Genomic DNA, 18,540 nt, shown 5'->3' with positions numbered 1-18,540 from the left:
ATGGGACCATTTTGATTGTATCCAATAGGCAGGGTTTGCTCTATTATCATTTTGTACAGTGGTAGTGGATGGTGAGGGAGACATGTCTGTTCAGGCTGCACAACCAAGTGAATCATAGTGTTATATATGAAAAAAATTGTGCAACCAATAACCTGACTGTGAATGCTCTCTGCATTCCAGAAGAACAACTATCTCTAATGAGCAAAGCTACCCTTTTATAATGTGTGTTTCTGCAATGTATACCTTACATTTACCAGGAATATAAACATCTCTTGTGTAATGCAAAAATTTAGTCAGAATATTCCATTCAATCTAAACATCTCTTGTATGGAATATCCCTAAATCACCCACCATTCAGCATTGGGTTTGGTTTTACACTGAGCACAGAGGAAGATGTCCTGAACACCAATGCCTTGGAGCTTATCCAGATATAATTTTTTTTGTGTGGTTTTGATGGTGTGGATGAAGCTGCCAGGCTCTAATCCAAGTTGAGGCATTCCTTCTGATGGGTGGTTGGGTTGCAAACAGTAAGGTAGATGAGAACCCAAACTTCTCAATGAGGGGCAGCGGGGAAAGGCCCATTCAGAACAGGAGGGTGCGGGGGGGGGGGGGGGGGAACGACTGTTCTCCCACTTCACTCTGAAGGCCACAGACTCAAGTCCCTCAAGTCCCTCCTGTTCTGACACTTGCAGGGCCAATATTGAGGGACTTCTGCACTATTGAATATGCCATCTCTATCTGTAGAATTTAAATATCATTAAAAATTATATGGAATCTGGAAAAAAAACTATTTGGTCTTGAAATCCATTACACCACTGTTTTTTTTAAGTAATATCTTTATGGGGAGGCAACCTGCAATAGATGGTATTAAATAGTTGAATGGTTGAAACTCCAACACCTTCTCAAGGGTAATCAGAGATCAACAATAAATGCTGTGAACAGAATAGTAAACATTGCCATTCATGCCCAAGATTCAAAGGTAACTTCTTGGCTACAGAAGTGCACTGGGAGTTCCCGAGATTCACTGGGGTGGCACAGTAGCATAGTGGTGAGCACAACGCTTTACAGTACGGGCGCCCCCAGTTCAATTCCCACCACTGCCCGTAAGGTGACTGTATGTTCTCCCCATGACCGCATGGGTTTCACCCGGGTGCAAGTTGTCCCGTGACTAAGCTAGGGTTAAATTCATTGTAAATTGTCCCATGATTAGGCGAGGGTTAAATTCATTGTAAATTGTCCCATGACTAGGCGAGGGCTAAATTGGGGGCTTGCAGAGCGGCACAGCTCGAAGGGCCAGAAGGGCCAATTCCGCGCAGCATCTCATAAATAAATTTAGGTAACCTCACATAAAATGAAGAGAACAGACATAGTGCAAAATCAGTAGAGCAGCTGCCTCACAGCGCTAGTCACCCCAGTTCCATTCTGACCTCAGATGCTGTCTGTATGGAGTTTGCAGGTTTTGGGCATGGGTTTCCAACAAGTGTTCTACTAGTTTCCACATCCTACAGGCTTGCAGACTGGTTAGTTAACTGGCTGCTGTAAATCCCCATTTGTGTACAGATGAGTGTTAGAACCCGTAGGGAGCTGAAGGAATGTAGTTAAGAATAAAATGGGATTTGCACAGGATTAACGTCAAAGAGCTTGATGGTTGCGTAAACTTGGTAGCTGAAGGGCCTGTTTCTCTGTTGTATGACTTCATGGCTCAAAGGATATTAGGTTAAAGTGATGGAGTAGCATCTCCCCCACCGACTCACCAGAATACATGTTCACCAGCTCAGCTTAAAGTTAAATATGAAGCTTTCAAAGAAAGTGGACAGAATATAACAATTGAACTCAAATTAAACTTGTCCTCCTATTCATTGAAATCTATACTTGGAGGACTGCTGAACTCAAACTACATTTACAGTGATGATACATGATTTGCAACAAACATACACTCCTTTAAGGCACAAAGGGCATCCGTTAGTCTTGCGAGACCATGGATCTGTGCCCGGAAAGTCCTCACTCTCCAGGGCGCAGGCCTGGGCAAGGTTGTATGGAAGACCGGCAGTTGCCCATGCTGCAAGTCTCCCCTCTCCACTACACGGATGTTGTCCAAGGGAAGGGCACTGGGACCCATACAGCTTGGCACCAGTGTTGTTGCAGAGCAATGTGTGATTAAGTGCCTTGCTCAAGGACACAACATGTTGCCCCGGCTGGAGCTCGACCTCACAACCTTCAGATCGCTAGTCGAACGCCTTAACCACTTGGCCACGTACCCACACATTTAAGGCACAAAGATAACAGAAAAGGTGGTCCAATCATAAATAACAGGAGAAATCAAGGATGTGTTAAAGCTAAGGAAAGGTTTTTAAGTTTGCTAGCAAGATCTGCCTGAGGTCTGTGACGAGTGGTGTTCTGCAAGGGTCTGTTCTGGGATCCCTGCTCTTTGTGATTTTTATTAATGACTTGAGAAGAGGAAGTGGAAGGGTGGGTTAGTAAGGCTGCAGATGACACAAAGGTTGGTAGTATTGTAGGTGGTGTAGAAGGCTGTTCTGGGTTACAGTGGGACATTGCCAGGATGCAGAGAGGGGCTGAAAAGTGGCAGATGCAGTTCAATCCAGAAAAGTGTGAAAAAATTGATCTTGGAGTAGATTAAGGTCGGCACAACATCGTAGGTCGAAGGACCTGTACTGTGCTGTACTGTTCTACGTTCTACATCTATGTTTAAAAGCAATAAATATGGAAGTGTTTAAGAATCAGCAAAAATAACCAAAAATTGACTAAGAAAGGGAAAATAGAGAGCATAACTGCTGGTTTACATCATTCCATCATGGAAGGACCCGACTTCAGCTGCCATTTTGGGATTCAACCCTGTGGAAGTATGTAGGAAGAGGTTTATGCCACATAATACCTATCTCAGAATGACCCTAGTCTATGCCAATGCCACAGATCCCTCTCCTCAACATTTTTAAGCTGTTTATGTTCACTCCCTACCTCCAATTCTGTCCCTTTGACTTTGCTCTTCCCACCTCTCAGTTCTAGTTTCTCCACTCCCAGTCACAATGTTTATCCCACCTAATCCCTCTTGCAATACTTTCACCTGTTCCCAGCCACAATGTTTGTTCCAGTCCAATTCCCCCCCGGCTGCTGGAGAGGTGTTCAAGATTACAAACGGCTTTGTGAAACTTAAGGCAGTTGAAAATGTTTATATTAATTCAATTCGGGTGACAGAAGCAGGTTCAAACATTTCAAGTGTTGTGTACATTTTGCAATGAAACTTAACACTGATGTAAAACACAGCATGTAATTTAAGTATTTCCGTACAGTAATTCTAACTTTATTGAAAATTGTATTAAACACAACTTTCCATCAACCTTTGTCACAGTTGCCCTTGAAGTTTACTGATCACTGGAAACTCCAGTGTAAGCCTCTGTTAATTAAAAATTGTGCCCAACTCACAACAGTAATTTGCATTTTTTTTGGGCATCCGTTAGTCTTGTGAGACCATGAATTTGCGCCTTGGAAGGTTTCCAGGGTGCAGGCCTGGGCAAGGTTGTATGGAAGACTGGCAGTTGTCCATGCTGCAAGTCTCCCCTCTCCACGCCATTGATGTTGTCCAAGGGAAGGGCATTAGGACCCATATAGCTTGGCACCGGTGTCGGCGCAGAGCAATGTGTGGTTAAGTGCCTTGCTCAAGGACACAACACATCGCCTCAGCCAGGCTTGAACTAGCAACCTTCAGATCACTAGATGAACGCCTTAACCACTTGGCCACGCGCCAACACAAGTTGCATTTTTATAGCACCTGTAATATAGTAAAGCTTCCAGGACACCAATTAACCAACAACATATAGTAAACAGCCCTTAATGGCAATATTTGGTGGTGGTGGTGGGGGGGAGGGAATTAAACCTTTATTCAAGAGAAGGATTAAAGAGCATTTTAAAGAAGAAGTGAGAAACCCAGGCATCAAAGTCATAGACATCAGTGGTCCTGTGATAGCAGTCTGGGATCCAGTAGACCAGCACTGGCAGACTTAGGGGTTTGTAGGGCTGGGGAGATTGCAGAGGCAGGAAAGAAGTGAAATATTGGGACATTTGGATTTTCTTAAGTAAGCTGTTGCTGGGCTGGAGTTGACTGAAATGAGGCCTATTCAATGGAGCCCACTGAGGCCAAGGGTGATGGGTGAGAAGCAGTGGGCGCCAAGTTGTGTTAAACTGGCTCTGAGAAGTGCTGGGGTAGGGGTGTGGGACTGCCACCTTTCACATCCCCAAACCAACCCCATGCCTCTCTCAGCATCCAAAGTGGCTCTTTGATAGTCTAACAGAATCATCGATCACCTGCTCAGTGAACTGACTGGAGCCCTTTGCTTCAAACCGGGTCAGGCAAAGAGGCTTCATGAACCATCTCAAAAACCTTGTCACTGGCTGTCTGTCCGTCCACTGGACCTCTTGCTGTCTCAATGAGACTTGCAAGAATTCTGCAGTCACCAGACAGGGGAAGCAGCATTTGTGAAACAGTGAGTGGCAGGAAATTTGCTTTTCTGGTTTCCAAAGTTCAATGCTATCACATGCTCTCTCCAAGAAGGCGATGCCTTTCATTGGTATTTAGTTTTGGTGTCTTACCAGAGCGGCCAACCTCTACAAATGAACCGATACTGTGTTTACCACCATAGAATCGTCTTCATATGCTCAGAGAGAGGACATCAGGCCTTGTTGATTTGGCCTGTACCTGTAGCCCTGTAGATCAGGGGTTCCAAACCTGAGGTCCACAGACCCTTTGCTTAATGGGATTAGTCCAAGGCATAAAAAAGGTTGGGAACCCCTGCTGTAGTTGGACTGCATCGCAAGACCCTATATCACATGCCCCAAACTGTAATGTTCCCATCTCCCTTTGTTCATCAGTCAACATGCCTACCCTGTCAATGATGGTGGCTCTATTGCCCATAATTTTCTGTACCTGTGAAATGCTTCCATCTTGTACGTTGTGCACGTAGGGGCTGTGGTAATCTAAGATGGAAGTGGAGGCTCAGATACTCTGTATGTTCAAGACAGAAACTGATTTTTGGAGAGGGAGAGAATCGAGGGATAGAGTTGGAACAGGACAGTGGTGCTGCAGTAACAGATCAGCGATGATGTACTGAACAGCAGAGTAGGTGGGAGGGCTGAATGATCTTCCTCCTGCTTCCATTTCTTGTGGTTCGAGTGTCAAAGGGAGTACTCACACAACAGAATCAGATACTCAGCTTCAGCACAAAATGCCTTCCTCTCCTCTGGCTGCACTCCCTGGCCATCCCTCAGCTCTTTGTAACCAAAGTGAAATGCCCTTTGCAGTAATGACACATTTCAAAGCGTAATGCAGGAAATCTACACACAGCAAGATCCCACAAATAGCAAATTAACAACACTCTGAAGATATGTTGGTATTTAGATGTAGGAAGTGACATTTTTCAGACAGTTCATTTATACAAGTTCTATCCCCCTCTCAAAAAAATCCCATTCCATTGGTTTCAAGAACAGGGAAGCTCCCTCTGGCATCCTAGGCCAAATGGAAGCTGGATAAACAAAGGGAATGAAAAGTGTACCGTATAGCCTACATTATAATAAGGGACTACCTAATGTTTTAGTAACTCGTCATTGCATGCGCTATTAGGTGCGTATTGAGCACACGCTGTTAGGCAAGTATTGATTTGTACGTGTGAGCTGAGTTCGGTCTCTGCCAGTAAGGAACCATGAAACTTATCTCCCATCTCTAGCATTTTTATTAATAGCATTGTTGTGTAACCAGGCCACATACACAACAAATTGACGACGAGAATTATGAAACTACATCTTATCGGAACACCGTGTTTTAGTTGATTTCAGCACTCAGAGGAGAATAGAGAGAATCTAGACGCACCTAGACATAGTGCACTCATTGCGCTAGCAAAAAGGACATGAGTCAAAAAGAAAACAAGGAGAGAATGGGGCTAAACTAACATAACAAAGATGGTGATGATTGGAACCATTACAGCATTTGATAGTGGCATTGAAGACTGGGCAACTTACATTGAAAGAGTGGAGTTATATTGTGAGGCAGGCGGTGTTAATGATAAAAAGAAAGCCAGGTCTTATGGGAGCAAAACCATACGGCTGCTACAGAGCTTGTTAACCTTTGAAAAGCCAGCTGACAAAACGTTCAAGCAAATAGTAGACACTCTCTAACAGAATTTAAACCCCAGACCACTGGTCATTGCTGAAAGATTTAAATTTCACAAACGGAATCAGAGCAAGATTGAAAGCATTTCTGAATATTGTGCTGAATTGTGCAAATTATCAGAACATTGTCAATTTGGAGCTGGTCTATCGGATGCATTGAGAGACAGGTTAGTGTGTGGCATGCACTGTGAAACTACATAGAAGAAGCTCCTGTGTGAAAAAGAGATTAGAGAAGGCGCTGAACATTGCAATATCAAAGGAAACAGCAACACGGGTTGCTTCAGAGATACAACAGAAAAACTTTGGAATATGCTACAAATAAAATATCACTGAACAGAAATGAAGGAAAGAAATGTTACCGTTGTGGGAACATGGTCACATGACCCTGATAACTATTGGTTTAAAGACAAAGAATGAAGAAACTGTGGCAAACAGGGCCACATTGCCAGAGTATGCGAAGCTAGTAAACAACATTACTGTTGTGGGAACATTTCACATGATCCTGATGACTGTTGTTTTAAAGACAAAGAATGCAAAAACTGTGGCAAACAGGACCACATTGGCAGAGTATGCAAAGCTAGTAAAAAACAGAAAAAGGACAAAATACAGAGAAACAAGAAACTCCTGAAAGGAAAATACAACAATGTACACAAAATGAAAGAAAGCAGTTCTGATGAAAACAACGACAAAAGTGAATTGTCTTGTCTGCAACTTCACAGCATGAAAGAGACAGACGATCGAAGAGTAATATGGATCACTCCCCAAGTGGCAGGCGTGAGACGGAAAATGGAGTTGGACACAGGCTCAGCTTTAACAGTGATCTCTGTTCACGACTACAAACGACTATTTTCTCACATACCTCTGAAACGAACTAAACTACTGCTAAAGACTTACACAGGTCAGAAAGTGCGTCCCAAAGGCAAAATTAAAGTGACAGTGACCTACAGAGACAAAACACAGCAGCTGAACCTCTATGTACTGAAAAATGGAGGACCACCTTTGCTGGGACGTGAATGGCTCAGGAAAATCCAGTTGGATTGGCACACCATCAAGTCACTAGATGTGTCAGCAAAGGAGGGCAGCAAGGCTACATCCGAGAGACTGTCACAAATACTTGCTGACTCTGAGGAAGTGTTCAAGAAAGGAATAGGAACACTTCAGGGCATGAAAGCAAGGATTGAGATTGAGGAAAACGCATGTCCAAAATTTCACAAAGCCAGACCAGTGCCATATGCAATCTGTCCTACAGTAGAGGCAGAGCTGAAAAATCTGGAGCGGACTGGGGTCCTGTCAAAGGTGGATTGGAGTGAATGGGCCACGCCTATTGTTCCAGTGATGACGAAAACCTCCAGCACAAAACCAGAAAAACCAAGCAAGGTGCGCACATGTGGTGACTTTAAAGTGACTGTTAACCCAGTTCTCCGCACAGTACAGTATCCTCTACCTCGTATTGAGGCCATCTTTGCCTCCCTGTTAGGAGGGAAACATTTCACAAAAATCGATTTGACCCAGGCTTATCTCCAAATGGAAATCGATGAAGCAGCCAAGAAATACCTGACAATAAATACACACAAAGGACTTTACCAATACAACAGGTTGGTGTCTGGCATAGCATCAGCTCCTGCAATCTGGCAAAGGGCAATGGACCAGGTCCTTCAGGGCATTCCAGGGACTCAGTGTTACCTGGATGACATCATTGTCACCGGCAAAGATGACAACGAAATCTTTCTAACCTTGAACAAAGGCTCACCAGGTTACGAGAACATGAGCTCAGAGCTAATCGACAGAAATGTGAGTTTCTCAAAAGGAAATCTCATACTGTGGGCATGTGATCAACAAGGATGGCTTACACACGTCTCAAAACAAGACAGAAGCGGTGCTTAAGGCACCACCACCTGAAAATGTGTCTCAGCTGAGAACATATCTTGGACTAGTAAACTATTACCACAAGTTCTTGCCTCACCTATCCACAGTCCTACACCCACTAAATGCACTGTTACAGACAGGGACACAATAGAAGTGGATGAGAGCTGTAAGAAAGCATTTCAAGAAACTAAAAGACTCATAACTTCAGACGGGGTGCTCGTGCACTTCGACTCCTCCTTACCTATCCAGCTAGCTTGTGATGCCTCGCCCCATGGGATAGGAGCTGTGTTATTGCACAAGTTTCCAGATGGCTCGGAAAGACCTTCGCCTCAAGAACGCTAACTTCAGCTGACTGCAACTACGCACAGAGAGGCCCTAACCCTCATGTGGGGAGTCATGAAATTCAGTCACTACCTGTATGCCCAAAAGTTTACCCTGTTGACTGACCATCAGCCTCTCATGTCAAGCTTCAATCCAAGAAAAGGTGATCTAGTGACGACAGCACAAAGGCTGCAGCGATGGTCTCTTTTCTTAGGAGGTCACAGTTACAACATTGAACACAAGGGGACCAAGCAACATGGCAACGCAGATGGTTTGTCACGTTTACCACTGCTAGCTTCCAAGACAACTACACAAATAGATTCAGCAGAGATCTTTCACACAATGATAGTTGAACAATTACCAGTGACAATCAGCCTCATTGAAAGGGAAACACGCAATGACCCTATGTTGTCAAAAGTGAATGACATCACGGTAAAGGGATGGCCAGTGTGGGGTAACACTGTTTCCAGCCTTCTCAGCGAGGAAGGAGCAGTTGTCAGTGTGTCGAGGAACACTATTGTGTGGCTCACGAGTTGTGATTCCTTCCAAGCTACGCACCAGATTGCTGGAGGAACTGCATAAGGGGCACCTGGGTACTGTAAAGATGAAAAGTCTTGCCTGTGCCTCTGTGTGGTGGCCAGGAATCAATAAACAGATTGCGAACTTGACCAAGAACTGCTCCAGATGTCAAAAGATCCAGAACACACCACCACAAGCCCCTCTCCGTCCATGGGAGTGGCCCTCATCACCATGGCAGCGAGTGCACATTGACTTTGCTGGACCATTCATGGACTCTATCTTTTTAATCACCTTTGATGCACATTCCAAATGGCCAGAGGTCATCAAAATGAAGACAACCACATCGGAAAAGAGGTTCTGAGGACTACGTTCACCAGGAATGGCATACCAGAACAAATCTGCACAGACAATGGATGACAATTTGTCTCTGAAGAATTCCAAAGCGTTGTGAAGAACAATGGAATCAAGCACTTTACCTCAGCCCCTTACCATCCATTCACAAATGGCTTGGCAGAAAGATTTGTGCAGACATTCAAGAAAGCCATCAAGGCAATAGACAGCAAAAATCGACCACTGCAACACAAGATAGACAACTTCCACCTTGCCTATCGTAATACAGTACATGTAACCACTAATCAGACTCCAGCGATGATGTTTCTGAACAGGAACCTGAGGTCCGGCATGGATCTTCTCAAACCAGATGTACAGCGTGATGTGGAGAACAGACAGTTCAAACACTGGAATGCTAAGTCAACACGGAGCTTTAGTCTGGGACAGTCAGTTCTTGCACATGATTACCAGACTGAAAAGTGGCAGTGGGGTACAATTTCCGCCATGGACCGGCCACTGATGTATACAGTACAGGTGGGAGAGAACATATGGAGACATCATGTGGACCAAATCCTGGATGTTCAGGTGAAAAACTCAACAACACCTTGCAACTCCTGTGACGTAGAAGCACGTCATGTGGATCAAATCCTGAATGCTCAGGTGAAAAACTCAACAACACCTTGCCCTGACTCCCCTGACAAAGAAACACTCCTGATGTGACCACATCAGCTTCATCCACAGATAAGCCTGTTATCAGTGCTGAGGACTCACCTGATGTACCTGTGGAGACTCATACCCCGAAGCAAACGTTTCAGGACAGACGTTACCCAGAGAGGCAGAGAAGACCCCCCCACAGAGACTTGAGTTACAAATGGGTCTTAGACCAAAAGTAAAAATAAAGGCTTGTTATCATTTGATATTATTACGTTACTTTGTTATAATTTGGTATTATTAAGTTGCAAAGTAAACAAATGGTAGGCGTTTGTATGTCAAGGGTAAACATATTTGTTAGCATAGTGCCCCAGTAAAAAAACAGTTGATACACTATTAAAATAAAAGGGGAGGAGCGTACCATATAGCCTACTCTATAATAACGGACTACTTTACATTTTAGTATCACGTCATTGCATGCGCTATTAGGCGTGTATTGATCTGTACGTGTGTGCTGAGTTTGGATTATGCCAGTAAAGAACCATGAAACTTAGCTCCTGTCTCCAGCGTTTTTATTAATAGCATTGTTGTGTAACCAGGCCACTTACACAACAAAAAGAATAGCAGAACATGATATGGCAAGATGGAGAGATGTGAGGAGCTTAAAGACCAGCAAGCAGCAGTTGTGCCAAATGCCTGCCTCACTGTGGTCCAAGGACCAGCATTTACATTTACCAACAGACGGATGGTAGCATGGAAATCTGCTGCCACCTAGTGGTACAGGTGGAAAAGGCTTTGGAAAGAGCTCAACTGCAGAAGGAAGAACCTCCAACTTCTCAGTTGGTATTGGCACCTCTCTAACCCAGATGGAGTGACATGCATCAATGTTACAAGGAGCAATATTGGCTCAGGGTGTCTGACCCTCCAAGGGAGGAGTTGTAAATGTACGGGGTCTTTCCTTTTTTGTATGTTAAAGTTAAAATGGCTTCTTTGTTATGTTATACTGGGGAATGCTTCTTTGTTATGTTAAATGCTGAGAAAGTCTCCAGCTAGACAGTCGCTTGGGTTAATACAGACAGCAGGGTGCTATTAGCCAATGGGTGGTCATGTATCTTTTTGTTTTCGGATGATAATGCTGTCTCATATGACTGGGGACGGGGTTTTGGCAGGGAGTCAGAGGAGAGACGGGGAGGACGGCGGACGGGGTTTTGGCGGAGAGTCGGAGGAGAGACGGGGAGGACGGCGGACGTGTGGAGAGGCTCCGGTTGATCACTTCGGGTGGTCCCAAGCTGAGAGTCGACAGGATCCAGGTGGGCGTCAGGAATCGATTGAGCTCCAATGGTTGCGCGTGAAGAACTTGGACTTTGATAAGTCTTGGCGCCTTTTTTTTCATTACTTCCTTTTCTGTATCGAATTTATATTAATGTCATAGAATTATTAATATCTATAAAGTGTACTTGGTAAAACGTACTGGGTGCGCTGGCTGATGATTGTTGTTTGGGATTGATTCGGGCGGCAACCGACTCCGAGGGAAGTGTTGAGGCAGGTGCTGGGTGGGATTTCCCCTAGACATATACGAGCCAATATAACTGAGCGTTACATAAAGTTTGATGGCCACAGGCAGGAATGACTTCCTACGACGCTCTGTGTTGCATCTCGGTGGAATGAGTCTCTGGCTGAACGTACTCCTGTGCCCAACCAGTATATTATGTAGTGGATGGGAGACATTGTCTAAGATGGCGTGCAACTTGGACAAGATTCAATGATTCAAGATTCAAAGTACATTCATTATCAAAGAATGTATAAATTACACAACCTTGAAATTTGTCTGCTTACAGGCATCCACAAAGCAAGAAGCCAGAATAACCCAATTTTTAAAAAGGATCAAAATCCACCGTGTAGAGAAAGAAAGAGAGAAGAGAAACACAAATCATGCAAACAATAGAAGCAAACAAACAGCACTGCGAACGAGACTGAGTCCCAGATCCGCTCCCGGAGCAGGCCCAGGCCTCGGCCCCCAGTTCATCACACCAGTGGGATAAAAACACACAGCAGTGGGATCAGTTCACTGCCTCGACTCTGCAGAGTCAGGAATGACCATTCGCAAGATAGCGAGCAAAATCAGTCCGACCCTCGCGTCTGTTCCTGACACTCGGGCATCCAGACTATCTGTGCCAGCAGTTAAATTGTCCAAGCTTCATAGCAAGTGCTTTCAATGTGGGAGCAGGGACATCTTACTGCAATTGTAAAGGTCCTTAATGAAATAATACTTTGAGTCTTGCATGCAGATTTGGTCATCTTATCTAAGGAAGGATTATTTTGCTGAGTAGAGTGGTAGATTCACCACTCTGATTCATCTGTTCTGATCGAGTCAGCCCAAAATACTGACTGTTCATTTCCCTCCACGGATGCTGCCTGATCTGCTGAGTTCCTCCAGCATTTTTGGGTGTGTTGCTCAAGAGTTCCAGCATTGCAGAATCCGATTACTGGGATGGGTGGATTGACAGTACTGATGAATGAAGAAAGATTGGGACTGTTGGACTTATGCTGACTGGAATTCAGAAGACTGATGTCTGTCTAGGTACCATATCCAATGCGGACGTTGGTGACCATGGTTTTCCATATGGATCTATCTCTCGTTCTTTGGATGACTTCCATTTCCTCGATGTGTAGCCACATGGCTGGGAGACTGATAGGAGATATAAAAACCCCTCAAGTACTGGACAGACCAGATGCAGGAAGGATGAACCCCACAGCTGTGATGTCCAGAAATAAGGGTCACAGGCTCAGATTCAGGGTGAGGTATTTGTGAATGAGAGGAAGTGACATTTCTTTGCCTAGAGTTCAATAAGCCTGTGGAAATCTCTACCACTGAAGATAGTTGAAGCCAGGTCATTGAATATATGCAAGAAGGGGATTGATATAATGCCAATATCTAAAGAAGGGATGCACTGGCCCCTTGCTTATGGTATTGATCTGTGGCATAAAAAAGGTTGGGAACCCCTGGGTTAAAGATATCAAAGGACATGGGAAAAAACATGAAAAGAGTACTGAGTTTGGATGAGTAGCCATGAATCTAGTGACTAGAAGTACAGGCACGAAGGACAAAATTGGCTACTCCTGCTCGTACCTTCTGGGTTTTCAGCTTTATATTGAATATTGCTGATTTTCGCTTCTCCAAACTGGGTTTATATAGCACCTGTAACATAGTGAAATATTTCACGGGAATGCTAGTAAATATGGTTAGGCACCATGCTACACCGGTGACAGAGAGTCCGACATGTACGACGAGGATCATTTCCCCTGCACAATGAGGAGCAGGCTTAACTCTGACTCACCGCTGGGAATGGCAACAGAGCCAGCGTTCCATGACTGAGCCCAGCAGGACGAGGGCAGAGGGTTGAATACCAGAGACCAGCTCGGTGCTAGAGGTCTCTAAGCCACTCTGACCCTCAAGGAAGAGGAGGGTGCACCTCTTCTGCATGATGGAGATGCACAGCCCACCTGATGGAAAGGTGGTGACTCTTGGTATGGGTTCCCAGTCTTCCCCTATAGTTTCTACCTACAAGGTCAGGTGCCCTGAGATGAGATTAGCAGGGATTCCCTGGTGGACCTTTCCACGGGCAAAATGAAGACCCCCTGCAGTGGGAGAGGCTGCAGACCCTCTAAACACCATTTCTCTCTCCACTGCTGGGTTGGGCATCAAGGCTGAGAAAGTGTTTCATAACTGGAATAAGTCAGGCACACCCACCTGACACCAATGCTGCCCAGCCACTGCCTGACCCCACCGAAACATTATGCAAGTCCCCCATCTCTTGCACAGACAGGGTGGATAGGGAGAATTCCTCTGTCTCGGAACCAGGCTCCTGATGGATTTCAAAGCTGGACGCAAAGGCATGGATGGATCCGGGCGCTTCATTGCCTGCAAGAGCAGGAAGTCCACTATCCCCCACTATCGACTTGAAGGTGTGATCATGATGGTGTTGGGGTCAGGTGGGACAGCCACAGGCACTCGCTGGACTCTTTGAAGTGGGTGTGTAAACCTCCAGCAACAACTGCCCAGAAGAAGATAGGGACAAAGAAGGGCTTACAATCTATTACCACCGAGGTTGCAGACACCGTCATGCCCCTATTGAGGTCCCAATCAGCAGCACAGGGATCTCTGGAATTTCCAGGGGTTGTTGCAATGAAGTCCACCTCGGTGTTGGCTCTTGCTGCTTCCAGGGTCTATCCATTCTGCTTCCAATGATTTTCAGAAGGATGAGGGCAAGAGCTCAATTGAGTGCCAGTAATTCAAAGCTCTCCTCGCTGTGACAAGGTGCACAGAGGGGGTGGTGAGCTATGAGCATTCATGCTCTGTCCTTACGGCGGGGTGCTGGCAACTGGATTTATAATACTTCTGCATAAAGATAACGTTTGTTAGCCTCAAATCAGTAATTGCTCCGCAGATTTATCAATTGCTGGCTCGTCAGGGAAGGGGGATAACAGTGAATTTTCTGCAAGGAGATTTCACATCCTTCTGGAAAACTGAAGCCACTGGACTCGTGGATTGGCAAAGTGAGAGGAGACGACATGAATCAACTCAGATCTTTAACTTATGGAGTAAATAACCTGTTTGTCCCCACTTTTCAGTGAGGGATCAGACAGCTTCATGCCAGTTGCCACAACAACGAACTCCTTCATTCTCCCCCGACTCAGCATCCACACTTAGGAGTTCCATCGGTGACACAAGTGTACCATCCTGGCAGGATGGAGTTCACACGAAGGTGAGGTATTGCTCTAGTCCCCTGCGTGGCTGAGCCAATGGAGAAACTGAGGCTCCTGGAGAGGTTTTTCAACATACCCAGGAGTGGCACTGTGGACGAGCGTTCCCACGCCAGTGTCACCAACAGAGTTGTCGCAGGAGATGGAACGGCAGAATTCCGTGGCAGCGGGGTGCAGCTGATTGAGGTCTCCATTCTCAAGTGATTGTTCCCTCTCTCTCTCTCTCGAGGGTGGGGAGAGTTGGTTGCCAATTCCTGAGTCGGAGAATCTCGCAATAAAGCACGACATGGCAGATTGTAACACTGTAATAGCCTCTACTTGTTAGCCTCCTCCTTTGCTGTGAAATGGGTGATATCTCCCTGTCCCTTGTTAGTAAGCGAGAGAGCCTGTGGCACGTCAAACAGTCGGGGAAAGATTAGCTTTTGTTGGACTGCAGATCAAGGGGCTCTGCTATTGCTGTTGCAATGGAACGTGGCGAACGTGGCCAATGAGGCGAACCCAAGTGCAGGACACAGGCATGGAGATTGAGTTAGGATGCTTACACAGGCATAAACACAGAACAGCAAACGGGAGGGATCTTGACACAGGGCCTTGACTCAGAGAGACGGAGTCTCATAGGTAAACCTTGAAACTGGAGTTAAACTTAGAACAAACGGTTCCAAGCAGTCGGGAAATGTTAGTTATCACACAGGAAAAAGACCAACAATCTGGCAACTAGGGTTTGTAACGCCAGGGTCCTTATACTGCAGGTCCTGATGGAAACCAGGTGTGCTGTCATCAAAGAAAATTAGAAGCAATTGGGAAATTAATGGTTGGAACCGTGGCACATTCAAAGGAAATTAGAGGAAACTAGGGAATAAACGATCAGGACCGTGACAATTGCTTGCTTGGTGGGTGGTCAGTGAGGACGCTTTCTGCTGAATGGGGGGGAGGAGGGAGATTAATGCCTTGCTGCTGCTTGTGTGTGGGAGGAGGGAGAGGGGGCTTTGGGGTTCTAATGTTGTTCTGTTGTTCATTCTTTGGGGTTCCCTTCTGTTTTTGTGGATGTCTGCGAAGAGCAAGAATTTCAGGTTGTATACTGTGATTTTAAATGGAACCACTTGAACTGGTCAGTTTTATAGAGCTGGCCCCCATCTGCCACAGCTCTTGGTCGTGGTTTCAAGCCCCATTGCAGAAATTAGCTTTATAATTGAGGCTGATGTTCTACAGGAGAACAAAGGGAGGTTTTTATTTTTTGTTTACACACAAGGATGAGCTTGTTATTGGGAATGCAGGCATTTATTGCCCATCTCTGATTGCCTCTGAAAGATGTTTAGGAATCAGCCTGGAGACTCACGGAGGCCCGACGGGATAAAGAGATGTCCTCACTGAAGTACATTAGAGGACCAGGTGTGTTATGATGACAATCTGAAATATCATTCTCACTGAGAGTACTTACTCTTCAGAAAAAACAACATTGATTTAATTACATTAATTACTGCCAAGATGGTTTCTCTCCCATCTCTGACTAATTGCCTCAGAAGTTTAGTTGCCAGCCCAATAAGTTAACCACCAGGCCTCCGTACCCCATTCAGCAGGGTCAGAGGTGCCGCCTTTCATTGTGACATAAAACTGATGCCTCATTTGTTCTCTGAGGTGGATCAGAAAGACTCAGTGTCTCTGGAAAAAAAAAGGGCAGGGCTCATTGCTCAGCACTCTGAGAATAAGCCTTGCTCAGCCTATATTTCCACACATTATCCGCTCAGCATCTCTTTGCTTTACCTGAAATCTTGCTGTGCAGAAATTGGGTGATTATTCAACCTACAGCCTATCAATGCCTTTCCAACAAAAGCAATTTCATCAACTGTGGCTCAACCAGAGATAATGAAAGGCGGCCACAGAGACGACAAACTCCTGTTTTTTCCCATCCCACTTCACCGCAGTACCCTCAGTAACTAACACCAGAAAACAAGGGCGACAGAAAGGAAAACAAAGCCCACTCACTGGTTCTGCTGTTGACAAAGCTTCGTAATCACAGTCTAAACTAAAAATAACAGACAAACGGCAAGGGAGTGATTCACTGACATTTATAACTTGGTTACGTTTTCATCTAAACACCAGGCTTAAGTCTGCCAGTAGAGAATTAAACAAAATCATTTTTGCAGATTGGGAGGATCAAGTTGACAGAACGCAGAGCTCCACGACTTGTCTATTCTATTAATAATCACTCGCTTGCTCCTGAGCATAAGCATCCACAGTCGTCTTCCTCTTGTCATCCCCCGTGTTCTGAGGCCCCTGAATCTTGCCGAGGATGAAAAGAAACAGGAAAGCGAAGACCGTGACAGAGAGAAGAAAAAGGAAGAAAGTGACTGCGAAGGACGCAGCTAGTGAGTGAGAGAAACATAGAGAAAGTGAGAGAAATAAAAGGTGAGAGAGAAAAACTTGAGAGAAAAGTAGAAGTAGAAAAAAAGAGAAAGAAAAAGGAACGAATGAAGTGAGAGAGAAACAGCTACTCGGTGAAACAAATTGTTATTTAATAAGGTACATACAGCCAATGATGCATGACGTGTTTTTACATAAAACGCACGGATCCTCGCGCCCAATGAGACACAGCGCATTATTGCTATGTGTATACATACTTCAGAACAAATTAGGGTGTTACACCCGATGGTACACGGTGCACAACTTGATAATATACATTGAGTATTATATTCAATACGCACCATAGAATAGTAATTTAAAATTTAAGAATTGTGTCATGTAACACATTGTAACCCTGTGACACGGAGTACCATATTATAACGTATACCAGCGACACATGGGGTACTGTTGGATACTGTTCACAAAACCCCCAGTGAATTACAGTGTGTTATTTTCAGCCAGTGCGACACGGTGACTTATCGTATACTGAACACGGTGTAGTACTAGGGTCACACGATGCGTCATTGGGTAATGTATTTACACGGGGTGTTGTATCCAGTGGCAAAGGTATGGTACTAGTTAATGTACCTCTTGTTTTATGCAGTTACACGTGAATAATCCATAATTAACACAACAAACCAAATCAATTTAAAATTGCACACAACTCTTTCCCGCCTGCAACTGGCTGCGAGTTTCAAACATGCACCATTTACCTGGTTTGCGCCACTGTGAAGCGGCGCTGCATACGGATGCTCCTGTTCATTAACAGCTTGCGGAAGAGCAAAGGGGAATTTCGCGGCGACGGTCTCGGCGAGTTGACCGGTGACTTCTTGGGAGCTAGAGAGGAGGCCATCTGGTTCTTCGTGCCGTGGAGTCGCTCATCGTCACGCAGCGGAGTCATCGAGTCACTGTCCTCTTTCGCCCCTGCCATGGGGAGAGTTGGTCTTCAACCGGCACTTGGAGTCGAACCTGACGCCCACTCTCTCTCGCCTGCTCCAGCCTCCGGAGCGGAGATGGAGGACTCACAAACCTAAGCTCTTAAATCCCCAGAGAACTGACGGGGGTTTCTAGAGAGAAACTTTAAGACGAACTTCAGAACCATCGCCCGCAGCTGATGTCGGGAGCTGGCGCCGATTTTGCGACCATCTGATTCCGATTCATTTGGCTCTTTGTTGAATTGAGTCTAGGTGGCGAGACGTCCGCAGACCAGAGGCTGTAGTGAATCAGACTCACAAACTTGTGAACAAGGAAGAGTCTGAGCCGACCCCAGCTCCGCTTCGAGACAGTGCGGCGACCGAGTGCAAAGTTTTTCGGAAGTTGCTGCACTTACACTGCCAATCTCTGCACAGATGTCTCCGAGGAGGTTCTGAAGTCCAGGGGTCGGATCGCTGCCTGGGTCCAACCCCGCTCCAAATAAAGAGATTGGCTCCTCATCGGTGCGAATCCAGTAGCCGCCGAACCGCCGTAGCACAAACTCGAAAGGGGGGGGGGATAAAAAAATCGGACACCGAT

At 45.5% G+C, this 18,540-nt stretch overlaps 1 protein-coding gene across 7 annotated transcripts in view; it reads right to left on the bottom strand.

The window, feature by feature from the left end:
• The window catches only part of LOC140188203 (3',5'-cyclic-AMP phosphodiesterase 4C-like), a 273,810-nt gene that overhangs the window by 123,600 nt on the left and 131,670 nt on the right, over positions 1-18,540 (bottom strand). Inside the window, exon 1 of one of the 7 annotated variants that reach the window (XM_072244245.1) lies at positions 17,742-18,474. The exons of 5 other annotated variants lie outside the window; for them this stretch is intronic. In XM_072244245.1, the coding sequence (XP_072100346.1) occupies positions 17,742-17,959 (218 nt within the window). In that variant the 5' untranslated portion in view covers positions 17,960-18,474. Of the gene's footprint in view, positions 1-17,741; positions 18,475-18,540 lie in introns of those variants that run through there. One more of the 7 variants, XM_072244247.1, reaches the window with a different exon arrangement.

The sequence above is a fragment of the Mobula birostris genome, chromosome 26 (genome assembly GCF_030028105.1).
Source record: "Mobula birostris isolate sMobBir1 chromosome 26, sMobBir1.hap1, whole genome shotgun sequence".
NCBI classification, from domain to species: Eukaryota; Metazoa; Chordata; class Chondrichthyes; order Myliobatiformes; family Myliobatidae; genus Mobula; species Mobula birostris.
The sequence above is the reverse complement of the archived record's forward strand: the minus strand, read 5'-3'. Positions and strand labels throughout refer to the sequence as shown.